General features: G+C 40.0%; 1 protein-coding gene across 1 annotated transcript in view; it reads right to left on the bottom strand.

The window, feature by feature from the left end:
- The window catches only part of spock1 (SPARC (osteonectin), cwcv and kazal like domains proteoglycan 1), an 89,841-nt gene that overhangs the window by 5,380 nt on the left and 58,712 nt on the right, over positions 1-25,749 (bottom strand). The window contains exons 5-9 of the mRNA XM_020624454.1: positions 19,129-19,243; positions 15,477-15,609; positions 12,950-13,070; positions 551-670; positions 4-223 (exon numbers count right to left, since the gene is read on the bottom strand). Coding sequence (XP_020480110.1) covers positions 4-223; positions 551-670; positions 12,950-13,070; positions 15,477-15,609; positions 19,129-19,243 — 709 coding nt within the window. The remainder of the gene's footprint in view (positions 1-3; positions 224-550; positions 671-12,949; positions 13,071-15,476; positions 15,610-19,128; positions 19,244-25,749) is intronic.

Consider the following 25,749-nt stretch of genomic DNA (forward strand, 5'->3'; position numbering starts at 1 on the left):
CCCTCAGGTTTCTGGAAGCAGTAGCACCACTCGTTGTTTGACAGCTTGCCATCCTTAAAAGAGTCACAGGAGTTGAACAGGGGTTTCATGCACAGCTCATATTTGTCCAGGTAGATAGCACTCAGCTCTGACTGGTCCAGCAGGAGGTCAAAGTTCATGTCTAGCTTGTTGAACATCCAGCCCAGTGAGTCCTTACAGATGGGCAAGATGCTGGTGTCAAAGTCTGGTTGAGACAAAGAGACAAAGAGGCAAAAAGTAGAGAAAAAAAATCATTAAAGTGAATATTTGTCAAAACTGTCACTTACACTTTTTTCAAATAGTGCACTGAGATTTGAGTGTCCAGGTGTGTGTGTGTGTGTGTGTGCGATGGCAAGGCCAAGATGTGTTCAGACATGTTGACATTACAGGCAACAAAGCGGGGTCTCTGTCAACATTACCACCAACCCTCTTGAAGAACAAAAAGAGTGACAGGTCACCAGGAAAGAGTTGTACACACACACACACACACACACACACAGCTTCCACACACGTACATATTGTGGGCACTCACGTCCAATAGCGGAGTCAGAGCTGTCAGAGGATTTGAGGTCTCTGTTGGCATCGAGGTGGAGAACTCCGAACCAGTCCTTCAGTCTGGCAGCCAGACTGTGAAGCTCTGTGTCAGTGCACGCTACACACACACACACACACACACACACACACATGCACACACAGAGAGAGAGACACACACAGACAAAAATTAATGAGAAGAGTTGAAACTCAATCTACTGCTGTCATCAGAGGGGAAAAGACAACATTTTTCTTACTTCTTATCAAACTTTAATTTCATTTTTGCTGTGTATTTTTCTTTCTTTTCTTTTTCTGGTCCTTCAGTAAACACAGTGGTGTGACGACACACACTAAACTGCTGCTTTTGACATTTGCCTTAAGAACCCGATCTGACATACAAACACATACAGTACTAATTCATAGCACATCTCATCTGCTGTTAGCATTTACTATTTAGTGGCCCCATTCAAATGAACAGTTTTATCCATATGATCAACTACACGCTTACAGTCTCTCACAAAAACCAAACTAATGGACAGATGTCTGTTTGAAACCTCAAATATCACCTTGCCATAAACTGTTTTGCTGTGATAGACCACTTGAATTTTGCATTTAATCCACAGTGGAGATAAATCTATGTATTTGTGTTTTCATGCATGATCACACTCCTCTGTGCAACTAAAAGCTGAGCCAACATTGTCAGCTAAGTTGAACTGAACATGTGAGCAGTACCCCTAATTAAATGTAAGATGACGTCTGCTGCTGCCTAACAAACCCCTGGTTCCTTCAGCTCTGTGGGACTGACAGGCTCTGTTTGCTATTCAAACACAGCTCTGCCTCTGCCTGACTTCCTCTGCATTTCTGGCTGTCAGTCTATGTCTTCCTTTCTCTTTCTATCCTGTAAGTGACTGACATATCCCCCCCCCCCACTCTGTTTCTTTTGAGAGCTTGATAATGTGCTTTGCAGGACAAGAGGCATCCTTCACTGTATGGAGTCTGTAGGTGATAAAAAATGCAGGAGGAGGTTCACCTCCTTGTGGCAATCATGTTCCAGAATTTTGGCAAAACGTGTTGAGGTTTTGAGCATTGAAAGAATAACGTTCAAATACAAATGGCAGGAATTTTATCTTGAGAATCACTTCTATTTCTTGGATATGAGTGTTTACAGTCACAGAAAAGAAAAACCCCACTCTCTCTAGCATGCAAATACACTGAACCCCTTACAAAGATCAGGCAGAAATATGATCTCATATTTCTTGTTCTCAAACACACACTGAGTTACACACATGCACAGCAACATGCCACAGAGAAGCAGGTGTTTATGCTGGGCCTTGAGATGTTTTCATCTTTCTTATTAGAAAAGTTTCCATTTTTTGTTGAATTGTGCTCCCAATCATGTTGTTTAATCATATCCTACATCCATGCATGTATGCATGTAGTACACACACAGACACACACACACATACACACACTATATTTTATAGTTATAGTTTGGGAGCGGGTCATTATTGCAGTTGCTATAAAACAGTGGATGCCCCAGGTAACAGTCTAGAGCTGAGCAAAGGACAAGTAATATTTATCTGGCTGGCTATCCGTGTGACATTACCACTAAAATCCCAAGGTGATGTGTGTGTGTGTGTGTCTGTGTGTGTAATATAACCCTTCAGGACCAGACAGATAACATTTCAGTGTGCTCTTCATTTCCACGGTCTGGAGCAGAGAAAGAGAGAGCAAACCACTAAGAGCTACACATTACCTTCACCTCCTAAATAAACCTCTCCTGCAGGCACAAAGTGAGTCGGTAGCGTGTTGAACTTTTCTGAACATAAACCTAGAGAAACTTTATCTCTGTTCATTTATTTGACCTTTCTTTATTGCTACACTAAGTTTTCCCTTCGTTGTCTTCCTTTTTGTTCCAAGCATTGCTCCTTCCATCACTTTCTGGTTTTCCTGATTCTTTTGTTGCTTTTGAGCATTACTTACTTGTTTCCTTCTATTCCTCTGCATTTCCAATCTCTGTCAATTTTCTGAGATTCAGCAGAAGCCACTTATAACGCCTGGCGCTACCTAACTCAGTTTCTCTCTCAGATGTAGAAGACCACTTTAATATGTTCCCCTATTTCCTTCTCTCACTTAAATTGCTTTGAGTACTTAATTTCCCATCTCTCTCCTCACACATCCCCCTATAGACTCCTAAGTTTTTAGTGTTTCTGTTTTTCCCTTTGCTATCCAATCACTCTGTCCCTCTCCCCGGCCTCCACTTTTTCTGCTTTTGACTCTACTGCTCTCTCCATTTGTTCCTCTGAAGTCTCTTGAACTATATAGTGTGGCCCACAGTGCGTCTCAATGGACCCCTCTTATCTCTTTTTCTCAGAGTGACAGAAATTGTTTCAGACAAGTTCGGAACTGCTACCTTTTGCTGGGCAATGAGTCAGGCAGCTGGAGTTTTCTGAAGGACCCAACACAGATAAATGTTAACCGTTTCTCTCGCTGTCTCTTTCTTTCTGAGACTCAGGGTCAGGCAGGCTTCTAGATGTGAGACACACAAGCAACATTAAAGGCTTTCAGTGGCCAGTTACAAAGATTGAACTGTTGTGGCAGAACTGGATTTGATGTGTGACTCATCAAGTGATGTTGCTGCTGTCAGCAGCACTGATCAAGTGTCTCAGAGTCAGAAAAACACATAAATAAATTCATTTAGGATCTGGATCAAACATTGCTTTTACTCCTTAGTCTAAAAGTAGGTCAAGGTCAAGGTCAAGGTCAAAGTGTTTATTTGTCATATGCACAGTTAGGAAACATGTTTCCCTGTACAATGAAATTCTTACTTTGCCATCCACATGAATGCCACAAAATATAAGTGAAATATAAAGTAGATAAATAAGTAACACAAAATCTAAGACACTTTAAGCAGCAATGCAGCAATATAATAAAAAATATATAAGAATATAATAGAGAATGTATGCTACATGGGAGCAGCATGTGCAGCAGTCAACAGCCAATGTGCAATTATACATGTGCAAACAGAATGTAAACAGTACATCACATATTTCCTGGTAATAAACTCCTCAGCTGTTTAGGAGTCTAATGGCAGAGGGAAAGAAAGAGTTTTTCAGTCTAGTGGTCCTGCATTTCACACTTCTGATCCTCCGGCCAGAGGACAGGGAGGCGACCAGTCCGTGCTGGGGGTGGGTGGGATCTTTGAGGATCAGTGATGCAGCTGTAGAAGTTGCAAAGGATTCTAGGCGACATGCCAAACCTCCTCAGGAAGTACAGCCGCTGTTGGGCCTTCTTGACCAGGTGTGTGGTGTTAAGTGTCCAAGTGAGGTCCTCACTGATGTGGAGGCCCAGGTATTTGAAGCTGCTCACCCTCTCCACTTCGAACCCCCGGATGAACAGTGGCTGATGAGATCTCCTCTCCTTCCTCATGTCCACTATCATCTCCTTTGTCTTGTCTGTGTTGAGGCTGAGATTATTGTCCTTGCACCATGACACCAGACCAGCCATCTCCCTCCTGTAGGCTGCTTCGTCCTCGCCAGTGATGCGACCTATCACTGTGGTGTCATCCACAAACTTTAGGATGATGTTGTCTTTGTGGGAGGCGACACAGTCATGGGTGAACAGGGTGTAGAGGATGGGACTGAGGACATATCCCTGTGGGGTGCCAGTGTTCATATTCAATCATGGTAATCAGGGGTCAGGACAAAATTGAGAGGACATATGGTGATTAGTAGGATAGGAAAGAAGAAAACAGATGTCTGAATGATCATCTTCTTTCTGCTAACCCTCTGGTCGTATTTGGTAGCTACCAACCATATCAGTCTGCTCCTGATCTTTGTGTAGCTGCACAATCATGCAGCGTAACCTCATGCTGAGATTACTGGTGTGGTGTGCAGTGCTTACCTATGTAAAATGACCCAACTTTCTTTCTCCAAATAAGTAAAAGAAGAAAAAAAACCTCATCCATAAATCCTGTTGGGTCTCTGGACTCTACTGAAGGCACTACCACATGACTTTCTCCAGCCTTCGTTTGCAAATTCCTTTATAGAAACTACTTAATGACTGTGTTCCCCCAACAGTCATTTTTTTTTACAGTATTGAATTGCTTCATATAACTAAAAGTTGGGAAACATGGCAATAAATGAGCTATTTGTCTGGCTAGCTCTCATCATTATTCATTTTCCAAAATATATTTCCATTTTTGGTTAATTTTTTTTGTAGCGCAGCTATGATGTTCATTTTGCAATGTTCCTAATTTATGAGGTTATTTTCCAACTTATGCAAGTCATGGTTACTTTCCAGGGCTTAATAATGAAGTTATTTCATTATTGTGATACTGCAAAAGAGGCCAAGACCAAGCAGTGATACAAAACAACCCATGTTAAATCATAACTAACACAATTGGTGTACAAGACAAAACTGACCAGTTCACCATGGCAACCACTTGTGACTACTCATGAGTCCATATCAGTTTTAGATAGTGATTTTTTTTAGCAGAATATTTAATAGTTAAATGTAATTAAAGCAAAAACTAAGGGTGATTTAAAATTGGCAGCAGCCAGATCACCTAGAGGTGTTGCCATGTCTGATCTTTAAATCCAAGAGGATTTAAATATGAATACTGGTGTATCCTTAAGCCAAACAGCAACTTCCTAATTGTTCCACTGGAGACACACATACATGCACACAGAGAGAGAGAGAGATACTCTGGTGCTCGATTTACTGAAGCTGAAGCTATTGGTGCACCTGCAACTATCACAAATTGTTTGACAGTGAACTTTTACTCAGGATGAAGTGGTGGTAGACAGCTAGACTCACAGGCCGCTTTCACACAGCAGAAGCGATCGATCAGAGCTCAGGGTCAAATATCAAACACTGAATCATGGTGGAGAATTACCTTCTTATCCTTCACCTTCCTTCCTTCCCTCTCACCCAACACCTCCTCACTTCTGCTGTCTTTCATGTCCTCAAACTCTGTTCAAGTAGAAACTGGCAGCCAAAAAAAAAAAAAAACCCAACAGCACAAGAACAGATAGACAGATGCAGACGCAAACTACCTGCTGTATACAGTGAAGTAATGCTAAACTACAAGTAATGCAAAACTACATCACAGATGATGAAGACAAGTTTTCCTTTACCTGGCTGACATTTTCTTTGACAAACGCCTGCTAACAGATAAACAGAGACCACACTGATTCTTTCAGGACAAACAGACGATATGCCAAGAAGAAGGTATGACGTTGTCATGGATGTTAGTACTGCACACTGGCACTGAACAAGCTTTTTGCAGTTCCTGCTTTCACTGTACCAAGGGATGTACATACAGCCATCACTGGATTACTCTGACATTGAAAAATGGAGAATTCTCAGACAATTATTGGAGTTGTAAGGAGTGTATTTTTCTATAATTGACAGGATTTTTTTTAACTTTTATCCATCCATCCATTAGCTATACTGCAGTGCTGAAACCTATCTCAGCTGACACTGGGTGAGAGGCCAAGTACATGATGGATGGGTCGCCAGTCTGTCACGAGCATGTTTATTTAAAATGGATATTAGAGATAAGATAGATACCCTGAGGTCTCCTTTAAAATGTATAAATGATTAACTAAGTGTGTCATATAAAAGAGAAGTAGTGACTCTAAATTCATAAAGAGAAAGTTGGGCAGTGATCACCTTGAGACATCAGGAGCATGGCCTGATCAGATCAAGATAAAAGGCACAGGGAAGGTGGTGCAGTACGATGACACTTCTTAACAAGGTAACAGAAGAAGAAAGAAATGGACTGAGACAGTCAGGAGATATGAGGAAGATGGAAGGTCAGATTCATTAAAAAGATACAAGCACATGTTTGATTTTCTTTGCCTCAAGCTATCAACTCTCCATAACAATCTCGCTGGCAGTGAGTTAAGGTTGGCCCAGATAATGATCAGTAATACACTGTCTGCACAGACTGGGAAACAGGTGGAAGTAGAAGTGAGATAGAGTCAGAGAGAGAAGCAGTTTAAGTTTTAGACCATGTTCTTAAAAGTGAGCTCATTTTAAAATATCTGCTTCTCCATTAGCTGTTAGGACTCAGATTTAGCTCAGGTTTTAAATGTGGTCGCAGCCATGGCAGCATGAAGGTTTAGCTTAGTAAGTTTTGATTAGAGAATGAATGTGACTGACAATAGACAATCCTTAAATCAAAACAACAACAAAAAAGAATTTGCCTTCCAGAACAGTTACAAATCATATGAAAAATTTCTGAACTGACACATCTATAGTTAAAGACCTTGCGAACCCATACGTGCATTTGCATATTTTGGATGATTAGATTTGTGCTATGTGAGGAACAAGTTCTTTTCACAGCAGATATTTATAAAAAGTGGGCTTGAATAAAAGCTATGGCTTTGTTCTATTTAAGTATCCCAGCGGGTCATGACAGTGTGACAGTGAGCCAGCATGCACAATACCAGGACAACGAGACACCGGTGCTTATCTTATTCTGACTTGTCAAAATAAATGGATAAATAAATAAAAAAGGCCTATTACATAAGGTCAGCAAAGTCCATGTCCAAGTGGGAGGTGTCAATTCAGACAGTCTTTCACACTGTGCTGATGGCTAATTAGATAAAATAGGTGAAAACACCTGTGTGGGTGGCCAACACGTGTGCAGTTCCTTTAAGGTCTGGATAATCTTAGGTATCTAAAATTACTTGGTAAATGCTGCAATCACACAGTATCAGCAGAATGGGAAGGACAAAAAAAAACCCTTGTTTTTGTCATTGTCTGTTATTCAAGATGGGTAATTCCATTGCCATCCTCATATTCACACCAGGTAAATATCCTAAATTAGCTACTTTTGCTTATTATTTATTCAAAGGAGTTTGCTGGACCATGAAACCAGATACAAAAAAACAGTAGAAACACCTTTCAAATTAGCTTAACACTGATGATCTTGCCAGTTTGCTGACACCGCTATATTTATTTTCACCAAGTGGTAAACACCATTGCCGCCATAGATTCTAAACATTACTGTGAGCAGTTTCCCCTGACTTGACTGGTCATAAATGAAATATTTGATGTGAAAATACTATGGTTTAAATGCAATGACTCTTATAGGGGAAGGGATGCAAATGTTGCATGCCCAGCCATCCCCTTGGCATCCTTCCTAAGATGTTCTGCATCATAATAGCAGCCTACTGGCCACACAAGGTAGCTTATCAGGAAACCATCAATATGTTTGTCTTAATACTTTTTAAGTATTTGAACAAATTACCAATGCAGCTTCTGTTCTGCTGAGGACAGTCTCAATGGGACATACTAAAATGTTTTACAGGCACTCTGCACAGTGGTCAGCACTCCAAAGAAACTGGCATGTGTTAGGAGAGGATAAGAAGTGTGGAGGCACAAGAGATGAGAGCACAATCTGACCTACTGTGTGCTCTCTGTAGAGCTGTGAAACAGAAATGCCAGGAAAATTAAATGTAGAAAAGAGATTTGGCCTATTCAGCCTCTAACAGCTCACTTTGTTTTGTCAATATTTTTGTTCAACAGGAGCTGAAATTCAGTAAAAAAAAAAAAAATCCTGTTGACCATAACTGGTGCTGACTTAGGCTTTTACACATGATCATCAACAGACTGGCTTTGTGTCAACTCGAGTCATTGTTTTATAGGAGAGTGATGATGGTCAGTGTCACAGCAGTACCTCAGGGGTGGATGATGGGTCAGATTAGATCTCATTTGCTCTGTGTCAGTGCATTAACCTTTGCTGACAAACAGGCAAATGGCAGTGGATTCCTGAGCAGATGAGCTTTGCGTTCATTAGGAAACATCATAATTAGTCATTAAAGTAAAGATTACAGAAAAATGAGCAATTAACATGTACAGTTAACTTATAATTATTGCCATTTTTTCTAATAACTCAGCTCCAGACAGTTTTTTTCTTCTGCTTTTGTGGGGTAGAATAAGACTGTAGAATCTGTGTGTTGAGCAGACACCAGTTTGACCCAGTGTCAACAGCTAAGGGTTCATCTCTTTGCATTATTCAAAGATGCATCTGCTTCACAGTCTTTTGAATAATGAATAAAAAGACAGAAAAGACAAAAAGTGGAGATGGACCTTTAACTCAACACTGATGAAATGATGTGGAGGCTAGAGACAGAAAGTAAATAAACAACAGAGAGACTGACAAACACGCACTGACATGTTCCCCACACACCCACAAATGGTCAATGAAAAATAATTGTTAGCGTGGTTCAAGCAAAAATGTGATTACTAACGCCTTCCAATCTGCTAATCTGCCTTGTCAAATAAGAAACAGTAGTTGCCCTGCACTCCAGATAAAGCACACTGCAGCACACACTTACTGTCTGTGTTGAATCTGTGAAATCAGTGCTTTATTTGACACACAGTGGTGGACCGCATTAAATACAAATTAACTGCAGCCACTCGTTTCCTTTCTCACAAACATTTTTTTTGCCTTTATTTCAAAAAATTAATATGAGCAACATCTCATCAACTTGGCTTAGTCTCCAAGGCTTCACCAGATATTTGTAGGTCTCAATAAAACCAACCTGCAGTTTAAATAATGTCAGTGAACATTTTTATCAGAACTGTACAATGGTAAACCAAAATTCAAATAAATACCTTCAGAAGTAAACCTGCACACCTTTTGTTTTTAAATCATGATTTACAACTGGGCTGTGTGTAAAATCAATTAATCAATATATAACTGCTAGATTTACCCTATATAATTTTTAGTGTTTTGGTTTCTGTGTGAATTTTATGCACAATATCATGGCCCCCCACCCAAAGAAATCCCAACAATATGATAAAAAAGTAGTGTCTATGCCCATACAGTACACTACTTCTTGTTAACAACCCCAAGATGCAACACTTCACATTTTACTGAAGTGAAAAGTACAGTAGTGTCTAAAACTACACTGACTGAAGTTTCCAAAGTCTAAATTGACCAGGTACTATAGAGTAAACTAGTGAGGGCCTGTTAAATAAGGACTGAATGAGTGAGAGAGTGGTTTCTAACATAGACTTGGCCACACTCTAATCAGAGCGAACACAACAGGTGCTTTCATTCAGAATAACGAATTCACTGATTAGGGTGTAAAAAATATTTTACCAGGGAGCAGCGTTTTAGCACTCTTTATAATTTAGTGTTGACGTAATTATAATTAAGTGTAAAAAATGATTCATTTTTTCACCTTGTGCGTGAATGATTGCAGTATCTTGTACTGTGTCACTGCTGTTAAAATGGGCTTAATATTGAAACTTATCTAAATAGACTGTTGACTCTACTGCATTATACAGAAAGGTGTTTTTGGTATTTAGGCTGGCCTCACTGATATAAATGGGCTGCAGAATATAATATAAACACCTGTTTATATAAAGCAATAAATCTACATAGTCCAAAATGATCGCACAGTCGAAACAACGCCCCTTTAAAAGTTTATCGCCTTCATGAAGCGGGGATTTATTATTGCACTGTTAGACTGTATTAGTTTTCACTTGCTGTACATAATAAACTGCCAATTGAGTATGTATTTATGTCTTAAAAAACCTCCTCTTACTTTGGCTTGGTTTAAGCTAGCTCACTGCTACAGTACTTTATGTCGCTTGCCTGTCGAGCTTATTTCTTCTTACCTCATTTGCCCTCTGCACAACGCTCACATTCACACACACATTTTACTGAATATTTCCACTTCCTGTTCTTTTTATTTAAATCCAACTATCCTCTTTCATGCACCTTTCATAATAATAATAAAAATAATAATAATAAGTCAAGCATGACGAAGGTGAAGTTTTGTGAGGTGACTGGGAATATTTTAATTGCAACCAAAATACATCTTGAAATATGTCAAACCACATTTTTAAATATAAAATCACCTGTTTTACAAAAGCATAAAGAAATGTGAACTTTCTGAACTGTACAACTTATGCTGTCCACTGCGTTTGCCTTTCCCCAGTATTTAAAGCTGTATTTCCTCTAATTTCAACCAAAAACTTCTGCAGGGATCAGGCTCTTAAATTCAGGCCTTTCAAAGTATAATATAAGATGCATGTGATCAGAAACAATGAATGGTACATTTTTTTTACCAGTATTCACAACTGTGTTTGGACCCATTAATTCAATGTTAATGGTACTTCACAAAAAAATATAGTATCTGTATAGAATATATAGTTACATTTCCTAGTGTCCCATCCCTAAGTGCTCCAGTGTCTGAATCTCTAATGTAAAAGCAACAGAGCAACAGAAAACCCTGTTCACTGTAAAAGAGATGCTTATGGAACAACATTTGGAAATGCAGGTGTTGTGTGAACTGAGATGTTTACCAGCTGGACAGCAATGTTAAAACCGAGTTTGAACCTGTGATTTTTAGTAAACACCAATGAGCGATCACACACACCGAACTGCTGTGATCTTTTAAAAGTTACCATAGGAACACAATCTGACACACATACAGTATTTTCCTCACCTACTGTCATCTCCATCTGTTTACCATTTTGTGTTGAATATTTAATGAGAGATTTTATCAGGCTGGGAGAAACACAAACACGCATTTCATTCATCCCTCTACCTCTGAATGCACAAACATTTGCACCTGCTATCTCATGGACGGTCTGAGGACTGGCTGTAACGAAAAGTACAGTGACATTCATCAGAAGACACAGAAGCCAGTGAGAAAGCGTGAAGTCAGGAATAGCTACAGGAGGAAAGACTAAACAGAAAGCAAGAAGCCTGACAATGAAAATGAGTGCAATGTTGCATGTTGGTGCTGTCCAAGCTCAGGAAATAGACTTCCTCTGTCTTCACACAAACTCATTCACTGTTTACTCCCAGAGCAAAGCTCTCAGCAGACTAAACACACAGCTATACTTTCTGCTGAGCAAAGATGGAGGGGCATTAATTAGGCAGTAGTTGAGTTGGTAAAACACTTCTCCATTACAACATTACTTTGTGTTCCCTCCATCATTCAGCCTTAAACTAATGAAGGAGAGTGTGAGATAAAGAGAAAGCTTTCATTAATTAGCAGACACTTTCCTTTTGAATTAAATGTGCCAGATGAACCTCGGGATCTTTGGAAATGCTTCCTAATCAGTGAGTGACTTGAAAAGACCTTGGAGGGATGAATACTGTATGTGTGATTTTCTATGTGTTATATGCAAGTATGAGGGGTAGAAGCATGACCACAATTATTATTCCATCTATAGTCAGACAATAGATTGATAGATAAATTGATAGACTACAAACACACGCACATATTTGTTTTCATTCCTTATGGGAACTTTGATTTATATTATTTTCCTGGAAACTTTCCCTAACCCTAATTGTAACCACTACTTGCCTAACCCTTACCCTCGACCCAAACCTAAACTTAACCAAGTCCCCTTCATGTGACACGCACACACAAAGTCAAACCATCCCACTACTCCCCCATTTGGGAGAGAGGAAGCCTGCAACTGTAACAATCCATCCTTTTCTGTGCTGCTTTCCTTTAGATTGCATTTCTCATCCAGAATCTCTCCATTCATCTTCTGAAATCATATTTTCATTTCAAACAATAAGACACACATACAGTCACTCCATCACTGTACCCTGTAGCTGTCAGGTGGGGGTGGGGGGTGATGGGGAGGGAGGTTAAGAAAATATCATGATAAAGGGAGAGGTATAAGGAAAGGGATGGAAACCTCCTGAATCACTGGAGAATTTGAAGGATTATCAGTGGAAGGGGTTTTGTGTGTGTGTGTGTGTTCTTGTGCTTGCTATATAGTGAGGACCAAAAAGTATTTTTTTTCATTACAAAATGAGGATATTATTGTAAAGTGAGGACATTTTGGATGGTCCTTTCTTTCTGAAACACCTTTTGGAGGGTTAAAACTTGGTTTTAGGGTTCAGGTTAGGTGTTAGGGTTATGGTTAGGCATTTAATTTGAATGGTTAAGGTCAGGGTTAGGGGCTAGGGAATGCATTATGTCAATGAATGTCCTTACAAAGATAGAAGTACAAGTGTGTGTGTGTGTGTGTGTGTGTGTGTGTGTGTGTGTGTGTGTGTGTGTGTGTGTGTAGCAGTGTGGTTCTAAGGAATCCACCTCAACTCAACAATCCCTAAAATATCTAGAACCTTTCTCCTTCTGAACATTCATCCCTTTTTCTGGCCTTTCCACTTATAAATATGTACATATATATATTAGAGGTTTGAGTTTAGCTTATATTGTATCTTTACTGATTGATGAGCTCACAACAGGGCAGAGAATCTGCCTAAATAACAAGCAATTAAATCTAAAATCTGTGAAGTTGGTATTGCTTGTAGTCAGAATGATGGATCTCCAGAATGATGGATGCCCAGCTATCTACTCACCAGTTTATTTATCTCAACAGAAAGTGTCAGCACTGTACTCACCAGCCATGTCAGTCTTGCGGGGTGGTTTGTTAAGCTCCTGATTGGGCAAGCAGGGACACAGCCCATCGCATTTTACTGAGATTGTCTTTCCAGATAGGCAGCTCTGAAACTCCAACTTACACTGTAAAAATAAAAAAACAAGTATTAGATGCCTAATTCCACAGACTCCCTTGATTTCACACTGGCTCTGGAAGTGCTCTCTAGAGTCTAAGAAAACAACCAGGTGATATTTCATGGTTATCTTGGGTTTGGAGATTAAAAATAATTGAAAAAATGGACTGCACACAGTAGGTGATTTAAATCTCCCAGAACTGTGTTGGAGTGGAAAGAGGCAACATTTCAACACCACTGGGTATTCCAGATCAAAATACTGCATGTTTTCTGCACTCAAACTATTATCTTGCACCTGACCTAATTAGAAGCTGGGATATGTCAAAACAACTATCTACAAATATATGTGGAGTTTGGAAACCAGTAACAAAGCTATGAAGGATTTAATGAAGAAGAAGTATTAAACAGCATTAAGGGAAGTTTCGTTTCCAGTGTTTTGTAACTTGAATATTAAAATTTCTTTGTCAAGTTGATTAAGGAAACATTTTGCTGAGACAGGATTGGTCATTTATCTTTGATGAATGTATAGGCAGGGTTGTGGACACCATTAGATGCAGAGATGCCCAGTGACATTTTATTATTCACTGTACAAACCTAATACAATGCAAAAAAGCAAGATGGACTACTTCAGAATGTAATTTAACAGTATAAATCTAATTTCAGGTAAATGAGGGGTAAAAAATTATTTGGACTGGTGCAGGGAAGAATCCAATTACAAGATCCTTCCAAGAGGAATAATGAAAACTGAAATGAGTTATGTAAATTCTGTTTTGTGAGATGATGACAACAAGTTTTGTCATGGTGAGACCATGACTATGCATAAACATCTCTACATATAATGCACCACACACAGGCTTTGTCTTATCCTGGAGAAACTTTCATTTCTCATATTCCAATTCAAATCCATCATTTCCTCTGTCACCTCTCTGATAGTGCTGCTAATGTTGTTTAATGAAATTTGTTGACAAAGGAACACCAATCTGTTATGTTCTCAACATATCAAATTAGCTTTCTGGGGAGGGAGATGGGGGGAGAGAAGGAGAGAAAGCCTAGGAAATGGATGACCTCCCCCACTCACTGTCAGCACACAGAGAGGTCCCATGAATCTTTATGTTTGTTTCTCTCCAGGGGTTAATGTGGTTTTAATGAAACAGTGCTTTAACACCTGACTTGGTGGAGTACAAATAGAGGAGAGGAGAGGAGAGGAGAGGAGAGGAGAGGAGAGGAGAGGAGAGGAGAGGAGATAATTTAAGAGGAGTGAAGTAATGGACTTAACTTGGAGGACTGAGGCCTCTCAGGAGATAAGAGCACTGTTACCAAGTGTGTGTGTGAGTGAGGCTGTAGGTGTGTGTGGTTACGATTAGGGAGGCATGTAATGTAATAATAAAACATGAATAAGCTTCAGACCAGCAGCTCACTGGTGAGCAGAGTTTAAGTTGGGCCACAGGGACCCATCACTCCACCAGCTAACTGAACCCCTCCAACTAAATTACCGCAGAGAACAGAGGGACTCTCCAGCCCTCGGCCTCCTTTTGTTCTTCCTCTATCCTTGTCTCTCACTTCTCCTCCTCAGCACAGCCCCAGCTCAAAGACAGGATCGTTATTAGGCAGGTCCATGTCCCGACCTCCTCCGTGAGGAAGTGAAACTCCCAATTTTATGTTGTTTCATACTTCTGTGTTGGAGACTTAACCCTTTGTTCAAACTGAAAACAACATTATCAACAAACATCTGGAGGTCAGTTTATTTCCTGCAGAGCTGAGGTGATGTGTGGATGGACAACAACTTCATTTGAACTACTTCTGTTATCGGTTTTGCTTTTACCAATCCTCTCTATTCACACACTATAATATGTTTAGGAGCCTCTGTGATTAAAACACTGCACTTATTAAATAATACTTAGCAAGTGACAGGTGCCCTGGAAGCTCATAGCTTCTTTGCCAGTATTCTTGTCACGAGTTCTGTTCACTTAATTGCTATATGCATTTTTACTACCACCTGATTCCACTCTTCTGCTCCTCACCCAGGTCCTCTGCTGTTCATTTCCTTTCTGGCAAAACATGAAGCTTACACATTTCCTTTCTTTTTCCTTTATCATGACATTTTGAGCTATGTGTAACTAAATAATGAGTGGCTAGAACTGGAGCTATAGACTCAGATAGGCAGCTGAAGAATAAAAACTACAGATCATCTCAAATGTTTACACCACAAATTACATATTCCAAAAACTCTTCAAGTGCTGTTGTATATCTCGAAGCAATCCTGCCTTTTCTTTTATGTTTGAAAACAAACTGAATTGATGAATGATGCTCACTGAGAAACAAAAGCAGAAAATGGCACACAGAGTGAGAGAGGTATAAAGAGGGAGGAAGAAATGTTTGAAATTTCAAAAGAGATAATGGGAAATGGATATCTGACCTTGGAGGAGTAGGTGTGTCCATCAGATCCACACACAGGTGTTGATTGGAGGGCTGAGCAGAGCCTACATTTCCCATGAGCACCTGCTTCAAGCCTATGCTTGTGGCCTGCACTGCCTTTCCTAGGTTTCACACTGAGAGAAACGGAAGCACTTCTTAATTTCAGAAAGTCTCGATTTTGAGTTTTCACATTTCTCAATAAAACAAAGGTGCAGTGTGTTTCCTGCACACACATGAAAGCAGAAAACAAAAATAACTACAGTGCTAGAAACCAGACCCTTTCTTGTGCCTTTTTTTTTCTGTTCATAAATCTGTGTGAGGGGAAAAAATTCAAGTGTAGCAGTAACTCTCCAGGCAGGGTAATCATCCAAACTAGCAAAATTAGTTCTCCACTGAGCAGAAAGTTTTAGAAGTGTTTATGCTTGTCGGGGTCAACTGAAGCAGAGCGACTCCTGATTGGTCTATCAAGGCCTTTTCAATAACCAGTGTAATTATATTTGATCCAAATCTTGTAGCAATTTTCTGTCAATGTGATTTTGCTGAATACCCAAGATGGAATTATTACCAGACAGACTCTTTACATAGAAATGAATGTGACAGCCACAAATGATGCAAAGTGAACAGGTGGAGATTTCACAGTCATACAATTCCTGCCACATCTAGAAAACCTCTGCTCATGAGAATATGTATAAGGGAAAGCACATCTAAAAACCCATTCAGACTGTCTCACCAATTTATTCATTTATGACATTTTGGTCTGCTTGACCATCATCATGTATATAAACAAGTAGAGCAACAGTTCCATATGCATAGACAGATGCCATGTTGAATTCTGGGTAAATGTGCCATGTTTAAAGCATTACAGTAAATATCAATCATAGAGATATACACTACATGCATCTATAAGTTATGTAATAAAAAAAATACTATCCCTTACAGCTACACAGAGTAGTGGATTCTTCAAATACGTCCAAACATCCACCTTAGTGTTCAGTTTGAGCACAGACAGGACAGCGACTGATTCATCCGCGGTGTTTGTGTTATCTGCTGACAACTGCTAGCTAGCGTTAGCTCCCGAAACGAGAGCTGAGATCAGGGTGCAGAGTAATATTTCACTTTGTTGCTCTCGCCGACAGGATCTTTAGGTCGGGTCCTACCTTCAGCTAAGGTTATTCATCTTGAATTACTACAGTCAGTAAAATGTGATCTAAATGATATAATCAACTTTTTAGTCAAACAAAACAAGACTGTATGCAGGTAAATACAGTGCATACCTCCACAAATGGCACCCCCGTCCCAACATTCACATTTGTTATCAGAGGACCACAGAAATTACTTCAATTTAAATTCAAAGATTAGAAAACCATTTGAAAATGAAACATAAACAAAGGCAAAGGAGCTAGTATTCATTATGAATCATACTTTGTCACAGAAATGTCAAAGAATTTTAAAATGAAAGGAAAAGCAAAAACATCACAAATTCATATATACCTTATATTCAAACTAGAAAGAGGCACAAGAATGGCCTCAGGCTAGACATAAAATGTAAGACATACATGGAGAAACTAAGGCTCTATAATAATATTCTTAGGACTAATAAGTAAGTGCAAAAAAAAATAAAAATAAACAAGGCTCTCCAGTCCAGCAGCATGGAGCATAAACGGGAGAAACATGAATGCTGGCGCAAGATGCAAGAGAGTCACACTATGAGCTTCTCTCACAAGACAATATGGCACTAGTGAAAATGAACAACCGGCTTAAATACAAAGCCACTGATTGCAGATACAGTAGGAGACGGATGAGTGTAATCAGAGCAGCCAATGAGTGTGGTAAAGCTGGAAACAAGACACAACAAAAGTGGAAGTGTATCAAAATAAAAGCCTGAAACAGGAAAAGCAGTAAACCATGATGATGAAGTAAAAGCACGTTAGTGAATCCCCTGGGAAACATTTATGCTCTGTAAATGTACAATATTCAAATCCCAGGCAGTGTGTTGGCTGCTTTCTTTCTTCCTCTTAGAAATGACACACTCACCGACTGAGCCACAGTCATTGCCATGGCATATTAGACATGCACACTGCACTGATAAACAAAACAGTGCTGGCAGTTCAGGCAAGACAGAGCTAAGATGGGATTTGTAGGTTGATAAACACTGTCTGAGATGCTTCCCCTCTGTTATCTCCCACTCAAATCCAATGCTTCTCATCGTCTTTGAGCAAGTACTCTTTGCACAAATGCAGTGAAGCACAAGAACATGTTCAAGTAATTGCTGTGATTTGAAGGGTGGGGGAAATGTGTATATGTGGCATCTATTCACACAGAGAGACAGCTGCTGGGAGAAGGGTGGAAGTACCTGTAGACACATTAACCTAAGACAGAAACAGGAAAGAATTTTCTCTTTCTCTCTCCCTTATATACCACCATACTTCAGCCCCTTGCTGAGAGCCTCCATGTTGCTCTAATCTGGAAAGGCTCTAATTTGACGGTACTACACACTCCTCACAGCAGGACAAAGGTGCACAACAAATTAAGGCCGCGAGCCTCAATAATGGTTTCTAAATTATAGCTTGCTGCTAATGTAGATGTCCAAGCCGGCAGCCAAACATTATCACCCAATAAGGGAACTCAAATCTGTGCTGAATTATTTCAGTTTCAATAGTAAACTGCTTGGGATTTCTCTGTTGACAGCTGCTTAAAGATCAAAATGTATTTGCTTGTGGATTTTGATAAAACACTGCAGCAATACTGCGGAGTGTACAGGGCATCTTCAAGAAGGTAAATCTAATGAATAACAATGCTGAATCACCTCCTAAACAAAGAGTGCATGCTGCACCAAGACAGTGATAATGTTTGGCTGCCGGCTTGCTCTACATCTGTTTGTGAAAATGCTGAGAGTAACAGAGTTTGGATTTGCCCTCTGAGAGGGCAATGATTCTTTGTTATGCTAATTACTGCAACTAAATTAAGTCATGTAGATAAAACAATATCATGGTCCAGAGCTTCAGTGAACAATTCTTTTGGGGACATACAAATTTTAAGGGGAATAATTTGACATAATAAGCAGCAAAAATGAAAAACAGGACTTGTAATTAATGCAATACAAAGAAAAAATATTAAAACTGAGTATCTTGGGAACTAATGACTTGAGGAGATCAATTAAACTCAAGACAGAGAGAGACCACATTCAGATGTCTTCTGGGTGCAATGCTTCTTGAACTGAAAAATTGAAAAACCTTAAAACTGGCAACACGACAAAGTTGGAAACACAAACAAACCGTGCGTTGACAGAATCCACAGAGAAAGCACATAGTTTGATTCAAATGAACTGGTGGTGAAAATATGTACTCTATCTATATGTCTGTCACTGAAACGGACTGGATTCTTACGCACAGCTAACACACAAAACACAAAATGCTACTTTATTTTCATGCCTCTGCTGGGTGCGATTTGTCTAATCTGCCCTGAGGGTCATATTAAAGTTCAGCATAGTCATTCTGAGTTACCAGCGTATACCTCAACTTAATAAGTCCATTTTAAGGAGAGCCACTGTTCTGATGTTGAGTTAACCCTAATGTTGTGTTTGGGGCTCTGTTTATCCCCTCAAAAAACAAAGGCAATGCTAACAAAACTGGGGGTTGTCACATCACTGTTACCTGTGAGCTGGCTGCTTGTGATTGGTACAGATGGCTGTCTGGTAGTCATGGCTGACACACACCTTGTGAGGAGGGCAGCGCACTTTCAAACAGGGATCCTTTGTGGCGTCTGGGCCTGCAGGGAGAGAGCAAGGGCAAACTTCATCTCTGAACTGTGAAAATAAGTTAGTGAAAACATGCAGAGCAGGAGAATAAGCACAATGTAGTGTTGAAGTTGAAAGCTGATGCAGCAAAACATCAAAATGTTCTTCTGGCTTTCCAGCTGGCATATTCTGAACTAAAGCAGGCAGAAAATAATAGATGGGGTTTGTTGGAGCCAGAGAAAAAAATGGTAAGAGGTATGAAGTAAACGTCGAGTTTTCCGCAGTGTGAGCTGCTTAACGAGGACTATTCTCTCTGAGCGTCAGCCCCATCTTCTTCCAAATCAATCTCCACAGTGACATTACCGTTGCAGCAGTCAGGCACAGCTGGCTGCTGTCCAAGGTGACAAAAGATCACAGCAGCTCATTGACTCTGAGCGTTGTGTCATTTCACACTAGCCTAACAGCAAAAACCCACTTTTACCTGACAGACAAAAGAAAAGAAAAGAACCAGGTAGAGAGGTGAAAAAGACAGAGCAGCAGTAAAAGAGAGCTTTTAGCACAAATGAAGTGAGCGACGTGGCCACGTCTGACAGTAGAATGGGTTGCTGGTCATGGCCCTGTCAAAATACAGACTGTAACATATATGGATAAAAAACTTAGAATGAACAAAACTAAAAACATAAAGTTAATATAATCAGTTCAAAAACAGAGCACAGTGACCATGTCATCACAGTGAATGGGCTAAAATAATTTAAAATGCCATATTAATTAAAGGGGCCATGTCATGCTTTCCCTTGTTTTTTGACATATCTACAATGTTACGACGGTGAATTCTCATCTTGGACGTGACCTAAAGCTCAAAGAATGAGGAGTACATATGTTCTAGTATTTCTATGCAGAAACAACTTGGTTTATACACATCTCATAAACTCGCGCTTGCAAGACTTTTTCCGGCAAAATGTTATTTTGCCTTGTTTGTTATGTATGTTTTCAGTAAAGCTTAAAAAAAAAAAGTGCCTGCACTGTGACCAGAGCATGTGGTGAAAAATACAGGGCCTGAGGTTACTGCATGTTCGGGAATGCTCCTGTACAGGGACTCACTGTCTGACCTAACCTAACCTACAAGCAGCCGGCCTGTGAAGGCCCCCAGCGGCGCTGAATAATCAGCTGATCAATGCTGGATTCCCCCAGAACACAGTACCTATCTGTTTTGACTTTTGAGGCCAGTGTGTCTGCTACATGCGATGTGTTGTTGGTTAACATGCAGATTAATGATCCATGATGTTACTGTTGGTGCTACACTACCTGTTGGAATTAATTTCACTCCTTTGGGAATGGATGTGGTCATGTTGGGGAAGACGCAGCAACCACTGGTTGGATTTACTGACCTTGGAGCTACTTGAAAGGGAGTGATAATTCCACTACTCGGTGGGACTAAACGATAAGTAAAAAAAAAAAGAAAAAAAAAGTTGAATTTCCATTAATGTGTTGTTTCTGTAAGATTAGAGAGAATTGTTGTAAGGCTGGAGAAGTTGCAGTTTGTTGTGCTGTTCACTTTCGACACAACACCGGCAACAGTGCACGTTCACAAACTATCCTCTCGTTTTTAAGAAGAGGCTCTCTTGTTTTATCATTCTGAAATAATTACAGGCTATTTGGAGTTATGATGGGTGCGAAGCTAATCTAGAGGTACCAAAGATTAAACACTGAATGGCTGGAAATGAGCAAAATGAGTGTGCCATGGGCTCTCTAAGACTGAGTACAGAGAGTATGGATCAAAGACCTGCATTATGTTCAAGTCATTAACATGTGGCTGTTAACTTCATAGCACAAGAATGGCCTTGTCTCCATTAGGGACCTAATGGGTTGTGTTCGAGCCACAGCTGATGCAAACATCAGCCAGTTTTTGACCTGATCACATACTGGACTGCTGTTTACATGCTGGTTTATCAGCATGAAATCAGCCAGAAAGTCAGACATGAGGCTGTTTTTTTTTCTCTGCTCATGGTAACACTGTAATCGTCACACATCTATAAGAATGAATGAACAGCTACACATATCAGCTGTAAACCTGCGAAACAGTAAACATATCTGGAGCTATCAAAGGATATAGGAGAGTTTTCTTTATCTTTGAGATATAAGAACAAACACAATAAAGACAGGGAGGCTTAGATAGTCTCAAGGGATGTGATTCATAGTACGCTGCGCACATCTGTCACAACTGAGCAGCACACTTGTTTCTTTACAGTTTGTAAAACACATACACAAATGCAAAACCACATTTACAAGCCAGTGTGCCCTCTCATATTCTCCAGAATGCAGAGCGATGGTGTGTCAGCCTTCCTCTTGATAGCTGTTGACTCTGCAGTGTGTTTCCATCACCTTCTTAGTTGAGCCTGCCACCTCCATCTATCAGTGCTGGAGGAAACCTATCTTATTTCACTTCGCTTCAAATGACTTTATCACCACAAGGAAATGAGAGATGAAAGGACAAGAGCAGAGAGGGAGAGAGGAAGGATCAGGGGAAAGAGGAGGATGGTATCTGGTTAACAGAGGATTGGAGGACAATTTAGGATTAGTGCTTGACCTCCTCACTCTGACAAATCGGAAAACAGACACACATGCATACACAAATGTGCGAGTCCTTCTATCCACCTACACACATACATACAGAAATAATCACATATAGGTAATAACACAGATAAAACTTCCTCATAAACAGTAAAACGGTTAATTTGGAGAAACTGTGATGCTCTGAATCTGAAATCGTTTTCAGATCCTGTGATTTGAATGTTTATGGTAGATGAGAGGCAAAGAGAAGAGAAAAAGGAAGGAGACCAGAGGAAAGAACACATGTGAGGAGAGGAAAAGGAAAAGAGAGGATAAAAGAGGAGAGGTGAAGACAAGAAAGATGACAGAGAGGAAAGGAGAGGAAAAGAAATGAAAGGAGATGAGAAAAAAAAAGATGAAGATGAAGAATTGAAAGAGGAGAGGAGAAGAAAAAAGAAAGGGAGAGGCACATAGAAGGGAGGAAAGAAGAGACGAAGGAAAGGAGATAAAATGAGATGTGAAAAGAGAAGAGGTGAGAAAGAGACAAAAGAGGAGAAGAGTGGAGAAGGGAGTGAAGAAGAGGACAGAGGATATGAATATAGCAAGAAGTGTAAAGAAATGAAGAGGAGAAAATGACAGGATGAAGAGGGGGAGGAGTGTTGGGAGGAAAACAGAAGAGTGCTTGGTAAAAGAGGGTTTTATCCACCTATTTAAAGCCTGAGTGAGCAGCACTGACGGTTAAACCAGCCAATCAATTGTAATGCAGGACCACTGCAGCACATTCTTGCCACTTCTCCTTACTTTCTTCAATAAGCATCTTTTTTATTCCCCTCTTTTGTTTCTTATCTTAAGAATGACTTTATTCTCATCCTTGTGTGTGTAAGTCAATATGCATGAACAATACAAGGTGACACACCCTATTACACATCCATTCATTCTGAAGTACCAAATAAAATCCTTTTCACACTCTAAACCACATTTTTGCCTTGAGATTGTTATTGATTTATGTAAATGAACATGGTTGTCTGCTGCTGATAAAGCTTTGCCAAATGAACAAGTGTGAAGAATTTGTGCCTCTGAAGTATATTATAATTCTTCAACAGAAACTGCTTCATGGAGAATATGCAGTGCTTTGAAATTGGCAGATTGAAGACTCACTGCGAATATGCACTGCTTTGAAATTGGCAGATTGAAGACTCTAGGAAAAATTCAATCATGTGTATATTCTCTATAGTGTTACACACAGACACCACTACGAATTTGTCTAGCCATTGTCTTATTGTGTAAGCTTGACCAATGACCCCTGAGTGCTGGGTAGCTAGTCTGTAGGGGTGAGAAAGATAGAAGAGATGGCAGAGCTGTAGCTGAGGGCAGCAAGGGCACAAGACAATAGCAGATCTTTAACACATGTACACTGGTCCTGTTTAATTTAAACTAAGCACATTTGTACTTCTGATGGTGATAACACTGGCACTGGCACCTCAAAAGAGGAGACGAGAGCAGAAAATGAATTCCTTAGCAGCAGCATAGCATGCCAGGGTATGGTGCATAATTTTATGTTTGGATCTTAATTTTCTGACACTGGCAGGATTTTGATTCCCCCTTTGGTCCATGGGTCTACATTGGCTGCAGATAGGACGCCACCATTTTTGATCAGCAACATCAATGTCACCATGTTTCTTTCATGAATATCAACTCTCATCTGGGACAGAAATAATATAGTGCAAAAGGGGCCTTTAAGAAGATGTTGGGGTGGTGGGGGTGCTACAAATGAAAGCAGCACTGGCATGAGTGTATAATCAGCATGACAGTGGGTTGTGCATTAACATCATTAGACGTTGCTAGTCAGCAGCTGGTTTCCAATGTAATCCACAGATTAAATGAATTCATTTCTGAACAAATTAACAAAAAAGTGATGGGATCCCATAAAGTATTTATAAACAGTATTAACACCTGTATGCGTGTGTTAGTTCTTTTTAATTGTACAGTACATTAAAATTAACCTTAGAAAGGTGTCGTGGTCCTCTCCTGGCTGTATTTTGGGATTGTAATAGTTTTGTATATTGTTGAGTTGTAACAGATTTAGAGTTTGGCTTGTCAGGGACCAAGCAGTAAGGCAAAAAGACACAGCTTCCAAAGTTCAAAATAAAGGGTTTTTATTAACCCAAAAGCAAGAAAAATACAAAATTAACATCAGATAAATTGGGCCCTAAAAGAGGTCAACAAAAGATAAGGAAACTCAAAATACAGCAAACTGAACCGTCTCAACAAAACCAACTGACCTAGCAAATGACACACACAGGAGAACATATATACTGGCTGGCCAAACCAATAACACACACAAGGGGTAAACCAAAAACACTACCAAAGCAATCAACTAATAAACACTAAACAGACAGCCTGCTCTCAACTAAATATTTCCTTTAAATATAAAGAAATTAACATAACTTGACAAAGTTCTAACATAAACTACCAACAAATAAACAATACATTTCTCCCAAACTCCCCCCTTTCTTGTATTGGGCACTTGGTGCAGTCCAGGCCTAGTGGGAGGTATTTAAACCTGCTGCTTCCTCAGTCCAATCTTTTGGCTGACCCGCCCCCCCCATCCATGGACCAGGAAACATGGTAACTCAAAAGAAAAGGTAAACATTAACAATACAAAATTAATCAAACGTGCATGCTCATTGATCAATTGTGTATGTCTAATATGAATTACCCACCCAAGTCCATGGCTGGTGGTGGTTTAGGTCCTCACATGGTGAAGGCCAGGACTGAGGCCTTCACATGGCTTTAAAAATCTGTTAACATGGACAATGTGTAGCTGCTGTATATTTTACTACTGTGTTGTAGTTTGAAAACCCTGCTGTTGCTGCAAACCCAGCCTTTGACCGGGTACCATCTGTTCAGATCTGCTTGTATATACTGGAGAGAATCAACATATTCCTTGGGCGGTAGCTTATGCTCAGAAACTTCACCAAAATTAAAAGATGTTCTGCATCTTAAAAAAAAAAAAAGAAAACTTCATCTGACCGAACATGAAGACTAAAGTAATCATTAACAAGCTCCTATCATAATCATGTCCACATGCACTATGTGTGTGTATGCGTTGAGGGATCGATAAGTGCTCTGTATACATATCATCAGTGACATACAGTGGGTACGGAAAGTATTCAGACCCCCTTACATTTTTCACTCTGTTATATTGCAGCCATATACTAAAATCATTTAAGTTCCTTTTTTAACTCAATGTACACACAGCACCCCATATTGACAGAAAAACACAGAATTTGACATTTTTGCAGATTTATTAAAAAAGAAAAACTGAAATATCACATGGTCATAAGTATTCAGACCCTTTGCTCAGTATTTAGTAGAAGCACCCTTTGGAGCTAATACAGCCATGAGTCTTTTTGGGAATGATGCAACAAGTTTTTCACACCTGCATTTGGGGATCCTCTGCCATTCCTCCTTGCAGATCCTCTCCAGTTCTGTCAGGTTGGATGGTAAACATTGGTGGACAGCCATTTTCAGGTCTCTCCATGCTCAATTGGGTTTAAGTCAGGGCTCTGGCTGGGCCATTCAAGAACAGTCACGGAGTTGTTGTGAAGCCACTCCGTTATTTTAGCTGTGTGCTTAGGGTCATTGTCTTGTTGGAAGGTGAACCTTCGGCCCAGTCTGAGGTCCTGAGCACTCTGGAGAAGGTTTTCGTCCAGGATATCCCTGTACTTGGCCGCATTCATCCTTCCCTCGATTGCAACCAGTCGTCCTGTCCCTGCAGCTGAAAAACACCCCCATAGCATGATGCTGCCACCACCATGCTTCACTGTTGGGACCGTATTGGACAGGTGATGAGCAGTGCCTGGTTTTCTCCACACATACCACTTAGAATTAAGGCCAAAAAGTTCTATCTTGGTCTCATCAGACCAGAGAATCTTATTTCTCACCATCTTGGAGTCCTTCAGGTATTTTTTAGCAAACTCCATGC

The sequence above is a fragment of the Monopterus albus genome, unplaced genomic scaffold (genome assembly GCF_001952655.1).
Source record: "Monopterus albus unplaced genomic scaffold, M_albus_1.0 scaffold327.1, whole genome shotgun sequence".
NCBI lineage: Eukaryota > Metazoa > Chordata > Actinopteri > Synbranchiformes > Synbranchidae > Monopterus > Monopterus albus.